The following is a 22,625-nucleotide window of genomic DNA, read 5'->3' as shown; positions in this document are numbered from 1 at the left end:
AGTGAGCTTTCCAAATTTCTCTGTAACTCTGTGAATTCAATCAATTGCTATTTTACCCTTTTAAGATACTCTGACATATACCTGTAAAGAAAAGAAAATTTATTTAATTAGTAAATAAACTTTGTAAATGGCTGGGTTGCCTCCCAGCAAGCGCTTCTTTATTGTCTTTAGCTGGACTATTACTGAGCTCTAATCAAGTCTCAGTTTTGAGCATTCTCGCTCAAAATTGCTTTCAAGATAATGTTTAATTCTTTGTCCATTGACAATGAATTTTTTGTTAGAGTCATTATCTTGAAGCTCTACGTATCCATATGGTGATACACTTGTAAATACATATGGACCTCTCCACCGGGATTTTAATTTCCCAGGGAATAATTTGAGCCTAGAATTAAATAGCAGAACTTTCTACCCCGGCTCAAAGACTCTGGATGACAATTTCTTATCATGCCATTTTTTTGCTTTCTCTTTGTATATTTTTGCGTTCTCGAAAGCATTGAGTCTAAATTCCTCTAGCTCATTTAACTGAAGCAATCGTTTTTCTCCAGCTAACTTGGCATCAAGGTTCAGGAATCTGGTTGTCCAGTAGGCCTTGTGTTCCAGTTCCACTGGCAAGTGACATGCCTTTCCATACACAAGATGGTATGGAGAGGTCCCTATAGGGGTCTTGAATGCTGTTCTGTATGCCCACAGAGCATCATCCAAGCTCCTTGCCCAATCCCTTCTACGGTTAATTACAGTTGATGACAAGTCATCATATACCCATTTTTCAAGCTAATTTCACATGTTTTATTAGTCTTTATACACTTTCTTGCATCCTAAGTAAGTGATTTGGAGTGAAAATGCATAACTTCTTTAAATCAAGCAACCACCATGAAATTAATGTTAACTCATGAGGTTTAAGCTAATTTTAATTGAATTTTAATTGATTTATAAGCCTTATGAATTTAGTGATACTTGGAGTGGTTGTTTTGGTTTATTTTAGGTGAAGAAAAGAATAAAAGAGAAAAGCGTGGACTAAGAAAGCGTGACCCAAGGAGAAGGAAGCGTGGTCAAAGGAAGGAAAAGTGTGCCGCATGCAATAGGGGAGGCAAGCATTGCCCTCCACAAGGGCACACTGCCCTCTAGGAGGGCAACATAAGGGAACAAGGCATAAAAGGCAACTCTGCCCTGCCCACTACAAGGGCAGAGCACAAATGTGTGCCTTGGAATCAAGAAGAAGAAAATGTTGCCCTGCCCTCCACAAGGGCAGTATCGGGCTCACAAGGGGAGAAAATCAAAGGAAAATGTCTCCAAATGCTTGCCACAAGAGTTGAACACGGGACCATGAGGAAGCAAGGAACTAAGTTCCATTACCGTGCCAAGAAAGCCAAAGAAAATGAATAAGCGTGTGTAACAGCCAGGATTCGAACGCGGGACTTCAGTTTGGAAACACTGCCCTGCCCTCCGTGAGGGCAGGGTAGCATTTTGTGTGGCATGATTCTGGCGCACCAAGAAACGATCCTGGCAGCACCAGCGCGCACCACAGCACGATCCTGGCAGCACCAGCCCGCACCAAGCCGCACCACACATCAATTTTCTGCCCTGCCCTCCACAAGGGCAGGGCAGCCTCCTGGAAGCTATTATTTTGGGCCGAAAATTTAATTAAAATTCTAATTTAATTCATTTCTTCACCAAATCAAAAGCCCATCCAAATCCCAAAATCCAAGAATAGAAAGTGTATAAATAGGAGCTAGTTTGATGTAATTAGGACCTTTTACTTGACTTTTGAATTGTGCACTTTCTTTGAGCTTTGAATTTTTGCAACTTTTCTTGAGAGAATTGACCGAGATTTCAGAGGATTAAGGGGGAATTGATTGATCTCCTTCCTCGTGCTTGCTCGGGCAATTCCACTTTTCTTTTTCTGAGCTTTGGGTGTGAGAAATTGAGGAAATTCTGTCTCAATCTCCATTCAAAATCTCTTCAAATCTTCTTCTGCAAAATTGAGTTTCATTTCAATTTCCTTTACTGCTTCTTCTTCTATTTCTTGTTAATTGCTTTGAGCACTTGGATCTAGGAAGGTAATTGAGATCTAGGCTCTGCTACCTAGTCTCTTGAGCCCTGAGATCCCAATTTACTTTTGGTTCTTCTGTGAACTTTGCTGCACTTTAATTTTAATTTCTGTTTGAATCCTCATTGCTTCCAATTCAATTTCTGTTCTATTAATTGTGGCAATTCAATTTCTCTTTGTTTAGATTCTGCAATCCCAGTCCTCAAATCCCTTTTATATTCAAGCCATTTACATTTCTTGCCATTTAAGTTACTGCACTTTCTATTTCTTGCACTCTAAGTTTCAGTTATTTACTTTCTTGTTCTTTAAGATTCAGCAAGTTTACTTTCTTGCTCTTTAATTTACTGCAATTTCCCCCTCTCCCTTTACATTCCAAGCAATTTAGTTTCTGTTAAATACAACCCACTCAACCAAAACTTGATTCGCTTGACTAAATCAACCACTAAACTAAAATTGCTCAATCCTTCAATCCCTGTGGGATCGACCTCACTCATGTGAGTTATTATTACTTGATGCGACCCGGTACACTTGCCGGTGAGTTTTGTGTTGGATCGTTTTCCACACATCAACAGTCTGTTCCAGGATTCTCTTAAGTTCTCTGTTAGAGACTTCAGCTTGCCCATTTGTCTGTGGATGATATAGAGTGGCTACCCTGTGGCTAACTCCATAACGAACCAAAGCAGAGTAAAGCTGTTTATTGCAGAAATGAGTGCCCCCATCACTGATTAATACTCTAGGGGTTCCAAATCTACTGAAGATGTGTTTCTGGAGGAATTTTAACATTGTTTTAGTGTCATTAGTAGGTGTTGCAATAGCTTCCACCCATTTGGATACATAATCCACTGCCACCAGAATATAAGTGTTTGAGTATGATGGTGAGAAAGATCCCATGAAGTCAATGCCCCATACATCAAACAACTCAATCTCCAAGATCCCTTGTTGAGGCATGGCATAACTGTGAGGCAGATTGCCAGATCTTTGGCAACTATCACAATTAAGCACAAACGCTCGGGAATCTTTATAGAGAGTAGGCCAGTAGAAGCCACATTGGAGGACTCTTGTGGCTGTTCGCTCACTTCCAAAATGTCCTCCATACTGTGATCCATGGCAGTGCCATAGAATCTTCTGCGCTTCTTCCTTAGGCACACATCTACGGATTACTCCGTCTGCACATCTCTTGAAGAGATATGGTTCATCCCAAAGATAGTACTTTGCATCTGTGATCAATTTTTTTGATTGGAGCCTACTGTACTCTTTGGGTATGAATCTCACTGCCTTGTAGTTTGCAATATCTGCAAACCATGGCACTTCCTGGATGGCAAAGAGTTGCTCATCCGGAAAGGTTTCAGAGATGTCAGTGAGAGGGAGGGACGCCCCTTCTACTGGTTCTATTCTGGACAGGTGGTCTGCTACTTGGTTTTCTGTCCCTTTTCTGTCTCTTATTTCTATATCAAACTCTTGCAGAAGCAACACCCATCTGATGAGTCTGGGTTTTGAATCCTGCTTTGTGAGTAGATATTTAAGAGCAGCATGATCAGTGTACACAATCACTTTTGATCCTACCAAATAGGATCTGAACTTGTCAATGGCGTAAACCACTGCAAACAGCTCTTTTTCTGTGGTTGTGTAATTCTTCTGTGCGTTATTTAAAACACGACTGGCATAGTAAATGACGTGCAGAAGCTTGTCATGCCTCTGTCCCAATACTGCACCAATGGCATGGCCACTGGCATCACACATCAATTCAAATGGTAATGTCCAGTCTGGTGCAGAGATGACTGGTGCTGTGACCAGCTTAGCTTTCAGGGTCTCAAACGCCTGCAGACACTCCTTATCAAAGATAAATGGCGTGTCAGCAGCTAGCAGATTGCTTAGAGGTTTGGCGATTTTTGAAAAATCCTTTATAAACCTCCTATAGAATCCTGCATGCCCTAGAAAGCTTCTGATTGCCTTAACATTGGCAGGTGGTGGTATTTTTTCAATTACCTCTACCTTAGCTTGATCCACCTCTATTCCCTTGTTCGAAATTTTGTGCCCAAGGACAACTCCTTCAGTCACTATAAAGTGACATTTTCCCAGTTTAAAACCAGGTTAGTCTCTTGACATCTTTTCAGAACAAGTGCTAAATGGTTAAGGCAGGAGCTGAATGAGTCTCCAAATACTGAAAAGTCATCCATGAAGACTTCCAGAAACTTCTCTACCATATCAGAAAAGATAGAGAGCATGCACCTTTGAAAGGTTGCAGGTGCATTACACAAGCCAAATGGCATCCTTCTGTATGCAAATACTCCAGATGGACATGTGAATGTCGTTTTCTCTTGATCCTGGGGATCTACTGCAATTTGATTATAACCTAAATATCCATCCAGGAAGCAGTAGTATTCATGACCTGCTAGTCTTTCTAGCATCTGGTCTATGAATGGTAAAGGAAAATGATCCTTTCTGGTGGCTGTATTGAGCCTTCTATAATCAATACACATACGCCACCCTGTAACTGTTCTTGTAGGAACCAGTTCATTTTTTTCATTGTGAACCACTGTCATGCCACCTTTCTTAGGGACAACTTGGACAGGGCTCACCCAGGGGCTGTCAGAAATAGGATAAATAATCCTAGCCTCTAGTAATTTAGGACATGGTTGAACCACTGGCTTGGCGTCACCCTCCAATAGGATCTTGTGCATGCATCTGGCTGGGTTGATGCCCTTAAGATCACTGATGGACCACCCAAGAGCTGTCTTGTGTGTCCTTAGCACTTGAATTAGTGCTTCCTCTTCCCGTGGCTCTAAGGTAGAGCTTATGATTACAGGAAAGGTATCACCTTCTCCCAGAAATGCATATTTTAGGGATGGTGGTAATGGTTTGAGCTCGGGTTTGGGAGGTTTCTCATATTCCTGAGGGATTTTCAGAGGTTCTATTATTTTCTCTGATTCCTCCAAATCAGGCTGAACATCTTTAAAGATGTTATCTAGCTCTGATTCGAGACTCTCAGCCATATTGACCTCTCTTACCAGAGAGTCAATAATATCAACACTCATGCAGTCATTTGGGGTGTCTGGATGTTGCATGGCTTTGACAACATTCAACTTGAACTCCTCCTCATTGACTCTCAAGGTTACTTCCCCTTTTTGGATGTCAATGAGGGTTCGGCCAGTTGCTAGGAAAGGTCTTCCTAGAATGAGAGTTGCACTCTTGTGCTCCTCCATTTCCAGCACCACAAAGTCAGTAGGAAAGGCAAATGGCCCAACCTTGACAATCATGTCTTCAATCACGCCTGATGGGTATTTAATGGAGCCATCAGCAAGTTGAAGACATATCCTGGTTGGTTTGATTTCTTCAGTCAAACCAAGCTTTCTGATAGTAGATGCAGGTATTAGGTTGATACTTGCCCCAAGATCACATAAAGCTTGCTTGGTACAAGTACCCGCTAATGTGCATGGTATCATAAAGCTCCGAGGATCTTTAAGCTTTTCAGGTAAGCTTTTCAGAATGACTGCACTGCATTCTTCAGTGAGGTAAACTTTTTCAGTCTCCCTTCAATCCTTCTTATGACTTAAGATCTCTTTCATGAACTTAGCATAAGCTAGTATTTGCTCAAGTGCTTCTGCAAATGGAATCTTTATTTCAAGAGTCCTGAGATAGTCTGCAAAGCGGGCAAATTGCTTATCCTGTTCCGCTTGGCGGAGTTTTTGAGGATAAGGCATTTTGGCTTTGTATTCCTCAACCTTAGTTGCTGCAGGTTTTGTTACCTGTAGAAGTGGGTTGGGAAGCCTTTTTAGAAGGGTTGTTATCAGCACTTGTATGTGACTGATCTCCCACTGGCGTTTGAATGCCAGGGGTGGAAGCTGGAGTGGCATTAGGCACCATCTCCTTATCTGTCACTGGCGTCTGAACGCCAGAACTATGCTTCCCTTGGGCGTTCAACGCCGGATTCATGCTTGTTTCTGGCGTTGAACGCCAGAAATGAGCATGGTCTGGGCGTTCAGCCCCAGACTTATTCCTCTCTAGGCTCTGATTGTCCTCAGAGGGATTTTGAGTAGCCCTTTGTTCATTTCTTGGCTTCCTGCTGCTTTGAAGTTAGGTATTTAATGTTTTCCCACTTCTTAATTGAACTGCTTGGCATTTTTCTGCTATTTGTTTTGACAGTTGCCTTTCTGTTTGTTTTAACTGTACTTCCATATTCCTGTTAGCCATTCTTGTTTCATGTAGTATTTCCTTGAATTCGGCTAACTGCTGGGTTAGAAAGTCTAATTGCTGATTGAATTCATTAGCCTGATCCACAAGACTGAGTTCAGCAGTTATTGCTTTAGCTCCTTCTTTCATGGAAGGTTCACTGCTTAGGTACATATGCTGATTTCTGGCAACTGTATCAATAAGCTCTTGAGCTTCTTCAATTTTTTTTCTCATATGTATAGATCCACCAGCTGAGTGGTCTAGAAAAATCTGAGCTTTTTCTCTAAGTCCATAGTAGAAGATGTCTAATTGCACCCACTCTGAAAACATTTCAGAGAAGCATTTTCTTAGCATCTCTCTGTATCTCTCCCAGGCATCATAAAGGGATTCATTATCTCCTTGTTTGAAGCCTTGGATGCTTAGCCTTAGCTGTGTCATCTGTTTTGGAGGGAAATAGTAATTCAGGAATTTTTCTGACAGCTGTTTCCATGTTTTTATGCTGTTCTTAGGCTGGTTATTTAACCACCTCTTAGCTTGATCTTTTACAGCAAATGGAAATAGTAATAATCTGTAGACATCCTGATCTACTTCCTTATCATGTACTGTGTCAGCAATTTGCAAAAATTGTGCCAGAAATTCTGTAGGTTCTTCCTGTGGAAGACCGGAATACTGGCAGCTTTGCTGCACCATGATAATGAGCTGAGGATTCAACTCAAAGCTACTAACTCCAATGGAGGGTATACAGATACTACTCCCATATAAAGCAGTAGTGGGGTTAGCATATGACCCCGGAGTCCTCCTGGACTGTTCATTTCCACTTAGTTCCATGATGGAATAAAGGAGATGATATGTATGTTGATATTATTTATTTTATAAAATAAAATAAAAACGAATTAAACAAAAGAAATTGAAAATATTTTGAAATTGAAATCTGAATTTCTATATAAAAATTTCGAAAATATAGTTTGGAATTAGTTAGAAAAGATATTTTTTTGAATTTTGAATTTTATGATGAAAGAGAAAAACACACAAAAGACACAAGACTTAAAATTTTTAGATCTAATGCTCCTTATTTTCGAAAATTTTGGAGGAAAATACCAAGGAACACCAAACTAAAAAATTTTAAGATCAAAACACAAGAAAGATTCAAGGACACCTTGAAGATTCACAAGAACACCAAGAACAAAAGAAAGAACACCAAACTTAAAATTTTTAGAAAACCAAGACAAATTTTTGAAAATTAAAGAAAACTTAACAAGAAAACACCAAACTTAGAGTTTGGCACAAGATTCAATCAAGAAAAATTATTTTTGAAAAAGATTTTAAAGAAGATACCCAATTATGAAGAACAACTACTAATGCTCCAGCCAATTGGGCAATAACTTCAGTGTTGATTTTAAAGATGTATTATATTTATGGATAAAAGTATAATTTTTGAAAGTTAATGTTTTGAAAAAGCACAAGAAAAACAAGAAAAGACACAAAACAAGAAAAACTCAAGATCAAACAAGAAAAATAAACAAGAACAACTTGAAGATCAATGAAGAACAAAGAACACAAGTTCGAAAATTTAAAGAAAAATATAAAATATGCAATTAACACCAAACTTAGAACAAGACACTAAACTCACGAAAATTAGCAATTGATTAATAAAAATAATATTTTTGAAAAGAAAAAATTTTTTCTTGAAAAGAAACTATCCTATCAGGATTTAATGACTCTATAACAATAAAAATAAATTATTCCTAATCTAAGAAATAAAATAAACCTTTAGTTGTTCAAACTCGAACAATCCCCGGCAACGGCGCCAAAAACTTGGTGCACGAATTTGTAATCCGTACAACTAACCAGCAAGTGCACTGGGTCGTCCAAGTAATACCTTACGTGAGTAAGGGTCGATCCCACGGAGATTATTGGTTTGAAGCAAGCTATGTTTATTTTATTATTCTTAGTCAGGATATCAATCAAAATTATCAATGGGAATTATTAGATTGGAAAAATGAAAGAGAATAAAATCGTACTTGTTGTGAAGTAATGGGGAATATGTTGGAGTTTTGGAGATGCTTTGTCCTCTGAATTTCTGCAATGTAATATTCAACTCAATTGTTTGTAAAGTCCGTCTACGGCAAGCTGTATGTAGGGTGTCACCATTGTCAGTGGCTACTTCCCATCCTCTCAGTGAAAACGTTCCAGATGCTCTGTCACAGCACGGCTAATCAGCTGTCGGTTCTCGATCATGTTGGAATAGGATCCATTGATCCTTTTGCGTTTGTCATCACACCCAGCAAAGGCGAGTTTGAAGCTCGTCACAGCCGTTCAATCCTTGAATCCTACTCAGAATACCACAGACAAGGTTTAGACTTTTCGGATCCTCAAGAATGGCCGCCATCAGTTCTAGCTTATACCACGAAGATTCTGATTAAGGAAGCTAAGAGATGCTCATTCATTCTGATATAGAACGGAGGTGTTTGTCAAGCACGCGTTCATGGGTTGAGGAAGGTGATGAGTGTCACGGATCATCACCTCCTTCACAATTAAGCGCAAATGAACATCTTAGATAGGAACACACACACGTTTGAGTGAAATAGAAACAATTGCATTAATTCATTGAGACGCTGCAGAGCTCCTCACCCCCAACAATGGAGTTTAGAGACTCATGCTGCCAAAGAGTGTATAATTCAGATCTGAAATGTCATGAGGTACAAGATAAGTCTCTAAAAGTTGTTTAAATAGTAAACTAGTAACCTAGGTTTACAGAATGTGAGTAAACTAAGATAATTGGTGCATAAATCCACTTATGGGGCCCACTTGGTGTGTGCTGGGGCTGAGACTAAAGCTATTCACGTGCTGAGGCTTTTCTTGGAGTTGAACTCCAAGTTATAACGTGTTTTGGGCGTTCAACTCCGGATCATGACGTGTTTTTGGCGTTTAACTCCAGACAGCAGCATGAACTTGGTGTTCAACGCCAAGTTACGTCATCTATCCTCGTGCAAAGTATGGACTATTATATATTGCTGGAAATCCCTGGATGTCTACTTTCCAACGCCATTGAGAGCGCATCAATTAGACTTCTGTAGCTCCAAAAAATCCATTCCGAGTGTAGGGAGGTCAGGATCCAACAGCATCAGCAGTCCTTTTTCAGCCTAACTCAGATTTTTGCTCAGCTCCCTCAATTTCAGCCAGAAATTACCTGAAATCACAGAAAAACACATAAAATCATACTAAAGTCCAGAAATATGATTTTTGCCTAAAAACTAATAATATTCTACTAAAAACTAATTAAAACATACTAAAATCTACATGAAATTACCCCCAAAAAGTGTATAAAATATCCACTCATCACGTGCCTTGAGCAGAACACAAATGACGCGTACGCATGACCGTAGCAAACGCGTGACAAGGAAAACTCCCAGATGACGCGACCGCGTGACCCACGCGGACGCGTGACAGACGCCACGTGCAGAAACTGCAGAAAATGCCCCTAGCGATTTCTAAAACCCTTTTGGCCCAGATCCAAGTCCAGAAAACATATATTAGAGGTTATAAAGTGGGGAAATGCATCCATTCATGAGGAGATCTTCCAATTATTCACCTTTCATAGTTTAGATGTAGTTTTTAGAGAGAGAGGTTCTCTCCTCTCTCTTAGGATTAGGATTAGGATTTCTTTCAATTTTAGGACCGCTTATCTTCATTACAGGTTCAATGTTCCTTTAATCTGATTTATCTTTTACTTTCATTTATTCTAGTGCTGTGATTTGTCTATCTCTCTTTTTCATTACTTATGTTGCCAAATTGGCTTATGAACCCTTCATGTTAGGATTTTCTATTTAATATAATTTGAGGTATTTTAGAATTATGATTGCTTTTCTTTATTTATATAAATAATTTAGATTTTTTCCTTTTAGCTTTGGTTGATTAATTGGTAACTCTTGAGTTGTCAAACTCATCGTGATTGATAATTGTTATTTTTGCTAATTGAATTGAATTCCACTAACTCTAGCCCTTCCTTAGGAGTTGGCTAGGACTTGATGATCTAACTAATTAGTCCACTTGACTTTCCTTTGCTTTAGTAAGGGTTAACTAAGTGGGATTAAAACTCAATTCTCATCACCATCGATAAGGATAACTAGGATAGGACTTCCAAATTTTCGTACCTTGCCAAGAGTTTTATTAGATATTAATTTATTAATTCCTGCAATTTATTTTCCTTGTTCAACCCTTTTAAAACCCAAAATTCCACCTTTTCCACAGCTAATAATAAGTCATACCTTCCTGCAATTCCTTGAGAAGAGGACCCGAGGTTTGAATACTTCGGTTTATAAATTTTGTTGGGTTTGTTACTTGTGACAACCAAACGTTTGTACGAAAGGAATTCTTGTCAGTCTAGTAGCTATACTTGCAACGCGAATTTATTTGCAAAAGAATTCTAGATCGTGCGAGAGTTTCGCTCGTCAAAATGGCGCCGTTGCCGGGGAATTGCAAACGTGTGCCTTATTATTGGTTATTGTAAATATTTTTCTTTTACTTGTTTATTTGTTTTTTTTCCTTTTATTTATATTAGCTATTATGAATTCTCACCCTCTCGCTTTGAGTTTGGTTCTAACTTTGTTGAAAGGAGTGGAAGCTATAATAGGAATATGCATCAAGGTCTAAGCAATCAAAGATGAATGGAGCCAAGAGGATCTGATCAACCCTTTAAGCAATAACACCCTCCAAGATATCATGGGCAAGGATCACTCTACAATGCATACCAAGCTGATAGATATGGTGGACCCCCTTGTAATTACCAACAAGCCCTGCCCTGTGCTTATAGATCATCCTCTCAACATAGCTTTGAACCACCACACTAACAAGTTCCTTTTCACCATTCATCACCGTATGACCCTTATCCACCACAATTCCAATCCAATTACTCCCAAGAACAACCACATTCTTATTATGAACCCTCTCCCCCAACCAATGAACCCTCATATCCACCCCATTCTCCAATGCATGACGAAATTCGTATTCTTCTTCAAGGGCAAGCGAAGATGCAAAGGGACGTACTGGAACTCACTACTGCCTTAACCGAGGTAGTAAATAAATTAGCTTCCCAACATCTGAGCACTCAAAGTACTCCCATGGCTACATGTGGAGAATCAAAAGAAGAGCGTAGCATGAAGGAGACACTAGAAACTTCGGTGGACAATGAGGAGCATGGCTTTGTATTGGAACAAGTGGAGGAAGCCATAATAGTTGTAGAGGAAGAAGTGGTTGAAGATTTAGGAGATGATGAACCTCCATGGGAATCGAGAATTGTAAAGGATTCCGCTGAGAAGTTCGAAATTGATGCCAAGGAGGATAGTGCACAACCTCCAATGCATATACCTTGTGAAAAATTGGACGGAACAGACCAAGAAATTGATCCCATAGGCAGCGATGATCATGAATCAAGCTCTCCTAGTCACGAACTTACATCCGCAACTGAACTCATTGAGCCTGAAGAACCTTATCCAAGTGAATACGAAGATGATGTCGAGGTAGATTTCTCTCAGCCTCCAACTTATGACTTAAGTGACGAGGAAGACATAGAAGACTTTGATCAAGACGCAGTTGCAGTTGCAGAGTTTTGCAAAGAAGTGAAGGAATTCACAGAAGAATACAAGGGAGTAAAGCTTACAGAACCACTGGAAACACCTATTCCAAGGCCATTACCACCTAATACAAGCTTCAAGTGGGTACATTCCTTAACCTTTATCTTTACTTTTCCACTTGAATATGGTTTGCTTGAAATAGATGACCAGCTTAGAGCTCTCTGCGACTTTAAGAGTAAGAGGGAAATGGCTCGTAGTCAGAGCTGGTGTGCAAGATTCAATAGGGTTCCACGCTTTAATTCGAAAAGTGCAAAGATTGGTATCAAGTTCAATTGAATGGGTCTCGGAAGGCGTTTGGTCATCTTGGTGAGAATACAATTTCTAAACCGCCCGGATGGAAGAATATAGGTCAAGACAAAGGCGGATTTAAAATCAAAGTTTGGGATCCTGGAATCTATTCTGACATTCGTCACCCCGGGAGCCTGAGAATCTGTTTGAAGCTGCTCAAAAGCTTTACATGCCTAGTTTGGGACCCCGGAGGCTGTTGGCATTCCAAACATTGGTGGAGATTTCTGGATGAATTTAAGCACAAGCCACCATAACATGAAGCTCATCAAATGTCCAACTTAAGGACTTTAACTAAAGAGATCACCCACAATATTAGCACTGTATATTGCATACTGCATAATTACAAAAAAAAAAAAGAGATCACCCACACGAGCACGCAGGCCACGCGTGGGCGTGAAATGGAAATCGGCGTAAAAATCCAACGCCCAGAAAGTTGGGCTGGAATCGTGCGGCTGGTGTGCGTTTAGCACAAAACGGCCCACGCGTTCGCGTCCCTGACGTGAACGTGTCACTTGCAAAACAATCATCCCACGCGAAAGCTTGAGTGACGCGTCCGCGTCGCATGGATATAATGGCCCCCTAAATGGAGACATAGAATTGCGCTGAAACGACGCTGGAAGTGTGCGTCTAGCACAATTTTCAACGACGCAGTCGCGTGCCTCATGTGTCCACGTCACCCATCTTTTACCCAACCCATGCGATTGCGTCAATCACGCGACCGCGTCGAACCCATTTCACCCTAGTCACGCGATCGCGTGCTCCACGCGTTCGCGTGGACTCAAAATCACTAACCCCCTTACCCACGCGAAACCCTACCCGTGGCGCCCCCATACCCCCTTTTCTTCTTCTCTTCTCTGCAACCACCCCCTCCTCTGCAACCACCACCACCGCGCCCAACCACTGCAACCACCCAGACCCGACCGGTACACCACCACAACCACCTAGACCCGCTGCAACCCCCTCTCTTCTTTCTCCCCTTCTTCCCTTCCCGCTCACCCACCGCCGCCTTCCTCCGCCACTGTCCCCCACCACGGCCAACCTCAGACCGCCGCCTCCCACCACCGACCACCACCACAGCATCACCACCCTCGCCCCCTTCTTCCTTCCTTTACCCCTCGCCCAACCCAACCTCCACCCCAACCCTGCTCCACCACCACGCCGCCGTGCTCCCTCCCAGTGCCGCCGCATCACCACCACCATCTCTCTGCCCTCATCTCTGTTCCATACATTTGTACTTCTACACACCAGGTTTCGCCATACTGCGATTCCTCTTTTCGATTCCTTAGTTAGTTTTTCAATTTTTGTTCAGAATAGGATAGTTAGAGATGCATGTTTGTAGTGGATTTTAGGTGGTTAAGTAGCTAGGATGTGGTTAGTGGATTTAGGCCTGATAATTGTGCCGTTCTTGCTACTTGTTTTAACTATTTTGCAATCCTGATTTTGCTGTGATGATCATATTGTTCATACATTGTTCTTCCATGTTTCTTGATGCTGTTACACTGCTCTTTCATTTGTGTCTATTTGCAGCTTTATTTAAATTCATATGAACTAATTTTTCCTATTGTTTATTACCCAGGAACATCCAATTTTAGCCGGAATGCTGCCCAATTTTCTGCAAATTGTTTCATTTTCATTCATGTATTGGTTTTGGCAATTTTGCATTTTGCATTACTTACCTATAACCAAACCAATTCATGAATGCACGGACTCGCATTCTTATTCCTTTCGATTCCCTGGTTAATAACTTGCATTATTGATGATTTCATTTTAATTTTAGCTACTCCGGTATCTATATGAATTATCATCAATAACCTGATATCCTTTCTTGACTATGAGTTGATTATTCTTTAAACTTGTGAAATTTATTGTTAACTAGGAAACCATTATCATGCCCCCTACTTTAACTTCCTTTTTACTGACTCACTGCTTTCACTTTCTAACTTCCTTTTCACCTATTCCCACTTGTAACTCTCTAACTTCTCTTTTTGCTTTTTAACTAACTACTTTAACTTTCTAACTCAAGGCATGACTATTGTTTTTCCTAACTAACATGAATTCTACTTATAATATATTTTGGATTGTGATTTTTCATCTCAGATTTTTAACTCAAATACAGTCCATAATGCACATATATTTAACTCATTTCATAATTCTACTGCTCTTTTGTCACTATGTGCTTATATTGCTATTATTCTATTTGCCTACTTATTTTCCTGCTTTTTTTCTTCAATTATATCCTGGAATTTCTGCTTTTCAGGATGTCTGACCCTCAGCGCAAAGGAAAAGGCAAAGCAACCACTGGTAAAAGGAAAAGAGGCGAATCCTCTATGTCCATCCTGGACATTCTGCATGATGACTCCTGGCGGGAAAAGCACTTTACCCCGCAGGAGAAGGCTGACCAGCTCCTCACTGCCACAGATCCAGTTAAATTTGCAAACAGATACTGTGAGCTAAAGTATCCAGTGTTTGCCACTTCCAGGAATCTGTACCTGGAAAGAACTCTGAAAATTTCAAAAGAACTACAGCAGTACACCTCCGAACAGATAAAACAGAGAGGCTGGTTCTTCTTGGAGAGAAACTTGACAGAGGTCAATGCTTCCTGGGTCAGAAAGTTTTACTGCAACTATTTCAATACTTCCCTGGATGTAGTGCACCTCAGAGGGAAACAGATTTTGGTCACTGAGGAAGCTATTGAGGACATCCTCCACCTTCAGCCTAAATCAGATCAGCCTGACGGTTACCAAAAGGCTGAAGAGGATATGCGCTTTATGAGATTTGACTGGGATGCTGTCAAGCAGAGGATAGCCCTTGATCCTACTGTCCCATGGGTCATGGGAAAGAATACAGCAATGCCTAAGGAAATCAAGCTGATTTACCTGAATGATGAGCCTTGGCTCTGGCACCAGATTCTGAGTAACTATGTGATGCCGAGCACTCATGAGACAGAGCTGCCCGCTGCTATGATCACCCTCATCTGGTGTGTGATGGAGGGTAAGGACCTGTATCTGCCACGTTTCATCCGGTATTATATGGCCAGGGTCCATGTCAGAGGCACTCTTCCTTTCCCTTATCTGGTCACCCAGCTAGGCTGCTGAGCTGACGTGCCTTAGGAGCTGGCTGATGCGAAGCCAACTGCTGTAGACTGCAAGAAGATCATTCCTCACAGCAGAAAGTTTCAGGCTTTAGGCTACATACTCCCATTCCTCACCGCTTCTGGTGAGGCAGCCACATCTTCAGCTGCCCCTTCTGCCTCCACTGCTGCACCAGCCTCATCCACTGCACATCCACCTACTCCTGAGCCCATTTATCATTTGGTGCATCGCCTCTTCGCGCGCCTGGATCGTATGGAGTGTCGCAACAAGTGGCGCTATGAGAACCTTAAGTTGATGATCTGATCCAGCAGCGACATCCCCTCCGAGCCTGACACCCCTTCTGATACATCTGAGGTGGAGGCGAGCGATCATAAGGAGGAGACACATGGCCAGGCTGAGCAGGCAGGACCAGAGCAGGCTGCGTCACAACATGAGGAGCCACACCAGATCTAGGCCGCAGACCCAAAGATTCCTCTACAGTCAGAGCCTCCACTGCAGTAGACCGATCATCCTACACTTATCCAGCCTGCAGACCCTCAGACCACCATAGAGACACCAGCAGCCCATCCTTCCGGTGACGACACTTCTTCACACCCAGCTTGAGTGAGCATCGAGAACAATGCTATATTTTAAGTGTGGGGAGGTCGCCATCCCTGGCTTATCTTTTTGGTGAACCACTACAGACTCTTCTATCTTATTTTGTTTATTTTTCTGTATTTTTATTTTTATTTTTATTTTTCAGTACTTGCACATTGTTCTTTTGCTGTATTTTTACTTTATTTCTGCATTTTACACTTTAGTTTATATCTTAGACATTTAGTTTAGTTTGCAATTCCAAACTTATTAGTTATAGAATATGTGGATTAATTAGTATAGTTTACCCTTTTAGCATATAATAGTTTGGTTTAATTGAAAATAAAAGGAGTAAACTAGAAACTTTAGTAAATTAAAACAATCCACACACCTTGTATATATAGCATTACATGTTAGTTAGTTAACAACATTTCTTCAAGGAGGAATACTAAAATTTTAAGGGCCACCCTAAGATTTACATAGAGTTGAATGGGAACTCTTGATTTCTACTTGCATGACATGTATAACTGATATATGATTTTTGAGCTGGAGAACACACAGCCTGTGAGTTTTGAGCTTAATTGTATGGTTACATTCAAACCATAAATTTCATTCCTGTGTGTTTTGCCCTTCTTTTTCATTCTGGTGTTCTTTACTTTGTTTTAATCTATATGTCCAATATAGAATATAGATACATACCAAGAGATGATTGAGGCCTTCATTTGAATTTTTCCTCAGTTATCCCAATTTAGCCTACCTTTTACATCACCCTTGTTATCCCCCTTGAGCTTTTTAATCCCCTCTTGTTCTATAACCACATTACTAGCCTTAAGCAGAAAAACAAAATAAAAATCCCAAGTTGAATCCTTGGTTAGCTTAAGATAGATATTGTGTACAATTTAAGTGTGGAGAATTTTATGGGAACATGGGATGATAGAAACAAAGTAGGGATTTAAAATGAATAAGTTATTTCAGAAATTTGGGAAGCATGCTCATGTGAAATAAAAATAACTAAATTACCATGTGCATAAAAATCACAATAAAAAAATAAAATAAAAAAATAAAACTTTTATTTTCAGTATTTAAATAAGGGGATACAAAAATTCCCCAAATACAAAATAAAAAGAATCAATGCACATGGGACAAAATTTCAAAATTAAATTTAATGCATGAGCTTGTAATACAAAGTGGGAAAATTTGGGTAAATAGGTAAAGGAACTTTAAATTATATAAAGTATGTATGTTAGGTGAGATCTTAGACTAATCAAGGATTCACTTTGTTAGCTCACTTAGCCTTATACATATACCCTTACCTTTACCTTGGCCCCATTACAACCTCGAAAAAGACCTCATGATTTTTGTATGTCTGTATTCCATATCTGTTGATTGGTTAGATGAAGAACAAAGTTTTAGAAAGCAGGGATAGAAAAAGAATAGAGTGATTAACCCAATAAACACTGAGTGACTAGAGAATAAATACAAAATCCAATGAGGGTTCAATAGCTCATCACCATATATCTCTGCTTAATTGTTAATTGTCTTGCAAGTTTGTGAAATATTTTTACCCATCTCAATTGTAAAAGTGCTTTAACATTATCTAGGGTTTGGCTATGCATATATGATTCCTTGAGGATATGAATTAATTTAACTACATGTAAGCTTTATATACAAGTGAATAATAACTAGAATTGCATGACTCATTTAGGTAGTTGCATTTAGAATAGAATGCATTGCATGAGATTCCACCATTCTAACTTTACCCTTTCTCTTGGATTTAGCATGAGGACATGCTATTGTTTAAGTGTGGGGAGGTTGATAAACCCATATTTTATGATGTATTTCGTGCTCAATTTAAGTGATTTATTCAATCCTTCACCCACTTATCCATGTAAATTGCATGATTTTACTTTCCCTTCCTTATTATGTGATATATGTGAAAAACATGTTTCCTATGCTTTAAAAATATCCATTTTAATTACCCTTTATTACCATTCGATGCCGTTATTTGTGTGTTAAGTATTTTCAGATCTCTCAAGGTAGGAATAGCTTAGAAGACAGAAAGGAAACATACAAAAATGGAAGGAAAGCACAAAAATAGAGTCTTGAAGAAAAAAGGCAGCGACGCGAACGTATAGACGACGCAGCTGCGTGCCTAGCGCGAAAAGGCAGCGACGCGTACACGTGACCGAAGCAAACGCATGACAAGGAAAACTCCCAAATGACGCGACCGCGTGACCCACACGGACGCGTGACAGACGCCACGTGCAGAAACTGCAGAAAATGCCCCTAGCGATTTTTGAAACCCTTTTGGCCCAGATCCAAGTCCAGAAAACATAGATTAGAGGTTATAAAGTGGGGGAATGCATCCATTCATGAGGAGATCTTCAAATTATTCACCTTTCATAGTTTAAATGCAGTTTTTAGAGAAAGAGGTTCTCTCCTCTCTCTTAGGATTAGGATTTCTTTCAATTTTAGGACCACTTATCTTCATTATAGGTTCAATGTTCCTTTAATCTGATTTATCTTTTACTTTCATTTATTCTAGTGCTTTGATTTGTCTATCTCTCTGTTTAATTACTTATGTTGCCAAATTGGCTTATGAACCCTTCATGTTAGGATTTTCTATTTAATATAATTTGAGGTATTTCAGAATTATGATTGCTTTTCTTTATTTATATAAATAATTTAGATTTTTCCGTTTTAGCTTTGGTTGATTAATTGGTAACTCTTGAGTTGTCAAACTCATCGTGATTGATAACTATTATTTTTGCTAATTGAATTGAATTCCACTAACTCTAGCCCTTCCTTAGGAGTTGGCTAGGACTTGAGGATCTAACTAATTAGTCCACTTGACTTTTCTTTGCTTTAGTAAAGGTTAACTAAGTGGGATTAAAACTCAATTCTCATCACCATCGATAAGGATAACTAGGATAGGACTTCTAAATTTTCGAACCTTGCCAAAAGTTTTATTAGATATTAATTTATTAATTCCTGCAATTTATTTTCCTTGTTCAACCCTTTTAAAACCTAAAATTCCACCTTTTTCATAGCTAATAATAAGTCATACCTCCCTGCAATTCCTTGAGAAGACGACCCGAGGTTTGAATACTTCGGTTTATAAATTTTATTGGGTTTGTTACTTGTGACAACCAAACGTTTGTACGAAAGGAATTCTTGTCAGTCTAGAAGCTATACTTACAACGCGAATTTATTTGCAAATGAATTCTAGATCCTGCGAGAGTTTCGCTCGTCAATGAGCTTATAGCTGAAGATGCCAAACCAAGTGCAAGTTCAAAACCAAAGACATTTACATCTTTTACTTGTAGTCAAGAATCGATTCCAGAAATTTTGAGCAATCCAATTGGTCCTAAATATTTGGATATTATATTAGCTCAACTTGGACCTGGTCAGGTAAAAATTCTATCTACCTCACTATTTAGGGTAACATACATTTCAATTGAGTGCTTGGTAATAAATAAACTGGAAAAAGGAATTTATCTGTAGCTCTTCATAGAGATTGGATGAGTTTTACGTGTTATATATACTGCGTACCATTTGTGTGTACTGATGTAGTAGTCCTACATGCTTTTCAATTGGAAACTTATCGAGCATAGTGCTTGAATAAGCAAATTTGAATTGGAAACTATCAGGTCTCCCTCCCCCTTTCTTTCCGAGAAAGACTTACTAGCAGTAATTCTAACCTAATATTTGGTTCACTGTATATGTGTTTTAATAGGAAATTGAACTTGAAGCTCATGCAGTTAAAGGTGTTGGTAGAACACATGCAAAATGGTCACCAGTTTCCACTGCTTGGTATCGGATGCTTCCGGAGGTAAGGGAATATCATATATCAGTGTTGCTCAAATTTACTCACTACCAGAACTTACAGAAACTTGGCCTCTGTATGTTTGACTTATATAGGTTGTCCTCTTGGAGAACATTGAGGATGATTTGGCTATCAAACTACAAGAAAAATGTCCAGTTGGATTATTTGACATTGAAGATATTGGGGAAGGTATTTTTGTTTTTAGATCCATGCTTCTTGCATCAGATATATCTTTCAATTATTGACCACATATTCTCTGGAAATTGCCATTGCTTTTGCATCAATGCCTTTTCTGTATTGTATACAACGTTCTGTAAATTACGTAAATGATGTAAAGTTTTCCTGTTTCATAATAACTAGATATTGAGTTAATGTTGGACAGGCAAAAAAAGGGGCCACGGTAGCCAGACCACGGGATTGCACTCTGTGTAGGGAATGCATTAGAGAGGGAAAAGAATGGAAAGATCGTATATCGTTACGTCGTGTTAAAGATCACTTCATTTGTAAGTACTATGGTTCTTGCTGAATTTGTTAAATTAGGCCTTCAAATTGTCTAAAGCTGTTTAATTTTTTTACTTTTCTTTTTTGTATAAAAAATACTAAAGCACATGTAGGGCGGTGATAGACAATTCCAAATAACAATGAGTAAACCAAAGAGAATATAGTACTGTGTAAACCAAAAATATAATGTGTAGTACAAAATTACATAACAAGCATTCTGCCACCATATTTGACCTCTCTCTCTCTCTCTCTCTCTCATGCCTTATTTTACTTATGTTTATCTGAAAATCTATGTTTCAAAGTAATCTTATGTAATTTTTCTGATAGGGATTATTGTTTTGATAGGTTCTCAAAATTACTTGTATATCTTTTACTTCATTTTTTCTTCTTCACCCTTGTAGTTACTATTGAATCAACTGGAGTATTGTCCCCTGAAGTGCTATTCACTGAAGCTGTGAAGATTCTGGAAGACAAGTGTTAACGAGTAATTACTGAGCTCTCTTGATTTTCTGTGTGGTATCTTGCAACGAAAGTAATGGTGAAAATGTAGTAGTGCATGATTACGCATGGTTTGTATTGTTATTATCTTTATCTAATCCTCTAAGAATATATATTTTTTTCTTTTGATATAAAAGCTCTCTTTTCTTGTAGTGAATTCAACCCTTTTAGCAAATAGGAAATTTGAATGGAGATTTTATAAAAAAAAAACATTCCTCGTTTGAACCATTTAATTAAAGGCTGAAATTATTCCCAAGGTGGAATACTTGATTTAATTTATACCTCTGAAGCCAAACAAAAATATGATTACAAAATGGGAAAAGAACTTTTCCCCTTGAAATTAATTTATCCCCTATGAACCCAAACCAAAATAAGCTTAACATATAATAAATGATTACTGTACAGCAATTGAGCAACGCATTTTAAGTCAGTTAGTTACCCACAACCGAAAGGTTTAGAGAACCAGAAAGGTAGAAAGTCAAGTAGCACTACAGGCAGTAACATGAAACCATGCCAGTCTTTATATCCCATGCGGCATTTTCCCCCATGCAATTGTAGATTTAGATAAATTATTTTAGTATCGACACATGGTTGTATAGGTTTAAGAAAATTACTTAAAAAGGACTAGAGTTTAAAAATGAGATCCCATCGCATTACCTTTGACTTCATCTGAACATAACTACACTCAAGTGAACTCAAAAACTAACATGAATGATGCAGAGAACCACAAATATTAGTGTTGTTAGGCTGTGTTTGGAACAGAGACTGAAATTGAACTTAATTTAAGTATTGTGTTTGGTGTAGAGTATACATGACTGTGTTATGTCTTAATATCCTATTTGGTTTAAGATAGAAACTGAAATGATTCAAGTTACCTTAATAACCCTATTATATTTCAGTTAAAAAAAATGCTAGCCTCTGTAATTGAAAGTAGTATTCAACCCTCTTCGTCAAAGCACTTCATCCCCACCGCTGGCAGTAAAAGACAAACCCAGTGGAGCGAAGCCTGCACGTATTTTCTTGTGTGCATTGCTTCTCAATCGCGGCGCCATGAATCATCTCACAGAATTGTGATATCGGCGCCTCCTCTTCCCATGACGTTAGAGCATGCCACTGCGAAGAGACATTGATTTTGGCGGCACTTCTGGGTACCACATTGCTGGTCACTGCCGTGATGTTAGTGGGTGTTTGCCGTTGAATCTTTCTTTGTCTCTTTCTGTGATTTACTGTTTGAAAAATTGAACCACAATGGAAATTGAGAAAGAAGACAATGTTTTACCCTAAAAATTTCATTAAACAAGGGTAATGTTGAATTATTATAAATATAGTGGGGTACTTTATGCAAAAACTTACATAAATTTTAGTCTTCGTCTTCAAAAATTTCAGTTTTATGTGTCTCTATTTTTTGGAGAGACTGAAGAGACTAAAATTTTAGAGACAGAAACTAAAATTTTAGTACTAATCTCTTGTCACCAAATATAATACTGAATCCTAATTCTCCAATCTCAGTCCCAATCCCCACTATCAAATATAGCCTTAGTGTCATTAGAACTATTTCTAAATATAGGATAAAACTACAAAGCAAACAACGAAAATCAATTATAGCAAAACATTACACTATATGATCTACCACATTACGAAGGTAACAAAAAAAATTCGCTTTCAAAAAATATTGATTATATTTCTGATTCGTCTGAGTAGGATTTGCTGAGGTATAGCATTTTCAAGCATTTTGTTTTCTCCTGTGAAGAGCTATACGTCGGTCCTGGGCAAAACACCGCGACGAGAATACCTGCACAAGATACTCCAACGCTCAAGTCAATAGAAGGCTATTTGAATATAATTAAAATAATATGAAACTTAGAGAAGAACCTGATTCTGCCGAGATTGCATATTCGGCTTTATAGATGAGTCTTCTTACCCGTTGAATGAGTATGTCTGAGATATTTTGTTGTTTATTGAGTGTTCGTTTGAGGGGAGCGGATTTCTCTGACCAC

At 39.0% G+C, this 22,625-nt stretch overlaps 1 protein-coding gene across 1 annotated transcript in view; it reads left to right on the top strand.

Annotated features, from left to right (window-relative positions):
* LOC130963706 (uncharacterized) overlaps nucleotides 1-20,679 on the top strand; it is a 34,230-nt gene extending 13,551 nt beyond the window's left edge. Inside the window, exons 4-9 of the mRNA XM_057889810.1 lie at nucleotides 8,675-8,725; nucleotides 19,075-19,214; nucleotides 19,540-19,635; nucleotides 19,725-19,826; nucleotides 20,012-20,132; nucleotides 20,532-20,679. Coding sequence (XP_057745793.1) covers nucleotides 8,675-8,725; nucleotides 19,075-19,214; nucleotides 19,540-19,635; nucleotides 19,725-19,826; nucleotides 20,012-20,132; nucleotides 20,532-20,611 — 590 coding nt within the window. The 3' untranslated portion in view covers nucleotides 20,612-20,679. The remainder of the gene's footprint in view (nucleotides 1-8,674; nucleotides 8,726-19,074; nucleotides 19,215-19,539; nucleotides 19,636-19,724; nucleotides 19,827-20,011; nucleotides 20,133-20,531) is intronic.
* The last annotated feature ends 1,946 nt before the right edge of the window (nucleotides 20,680-22,625 follow it).

This window comes from Arachis stenosperma, chromosome 2 (assembly GCF_014773155.1).
Source record: "Arachis stenosperma cultivar V10309 chromosome 2, arast.V10309.gnm1.PFL2, whole genome shotgun sequence".
NCBI classification, from domain to species: Eukaryota; Viridiplantae; Streptophyta; class Magnoliopsida; order Fabales; family Fabaceae; genus Arachis; species Arachis stenosperma.
The sequence above is the reverse complement of the archived record's forward strand: the minus strand, read 5'-3'. Positions and strand labels throughout refer to the sequence as shown.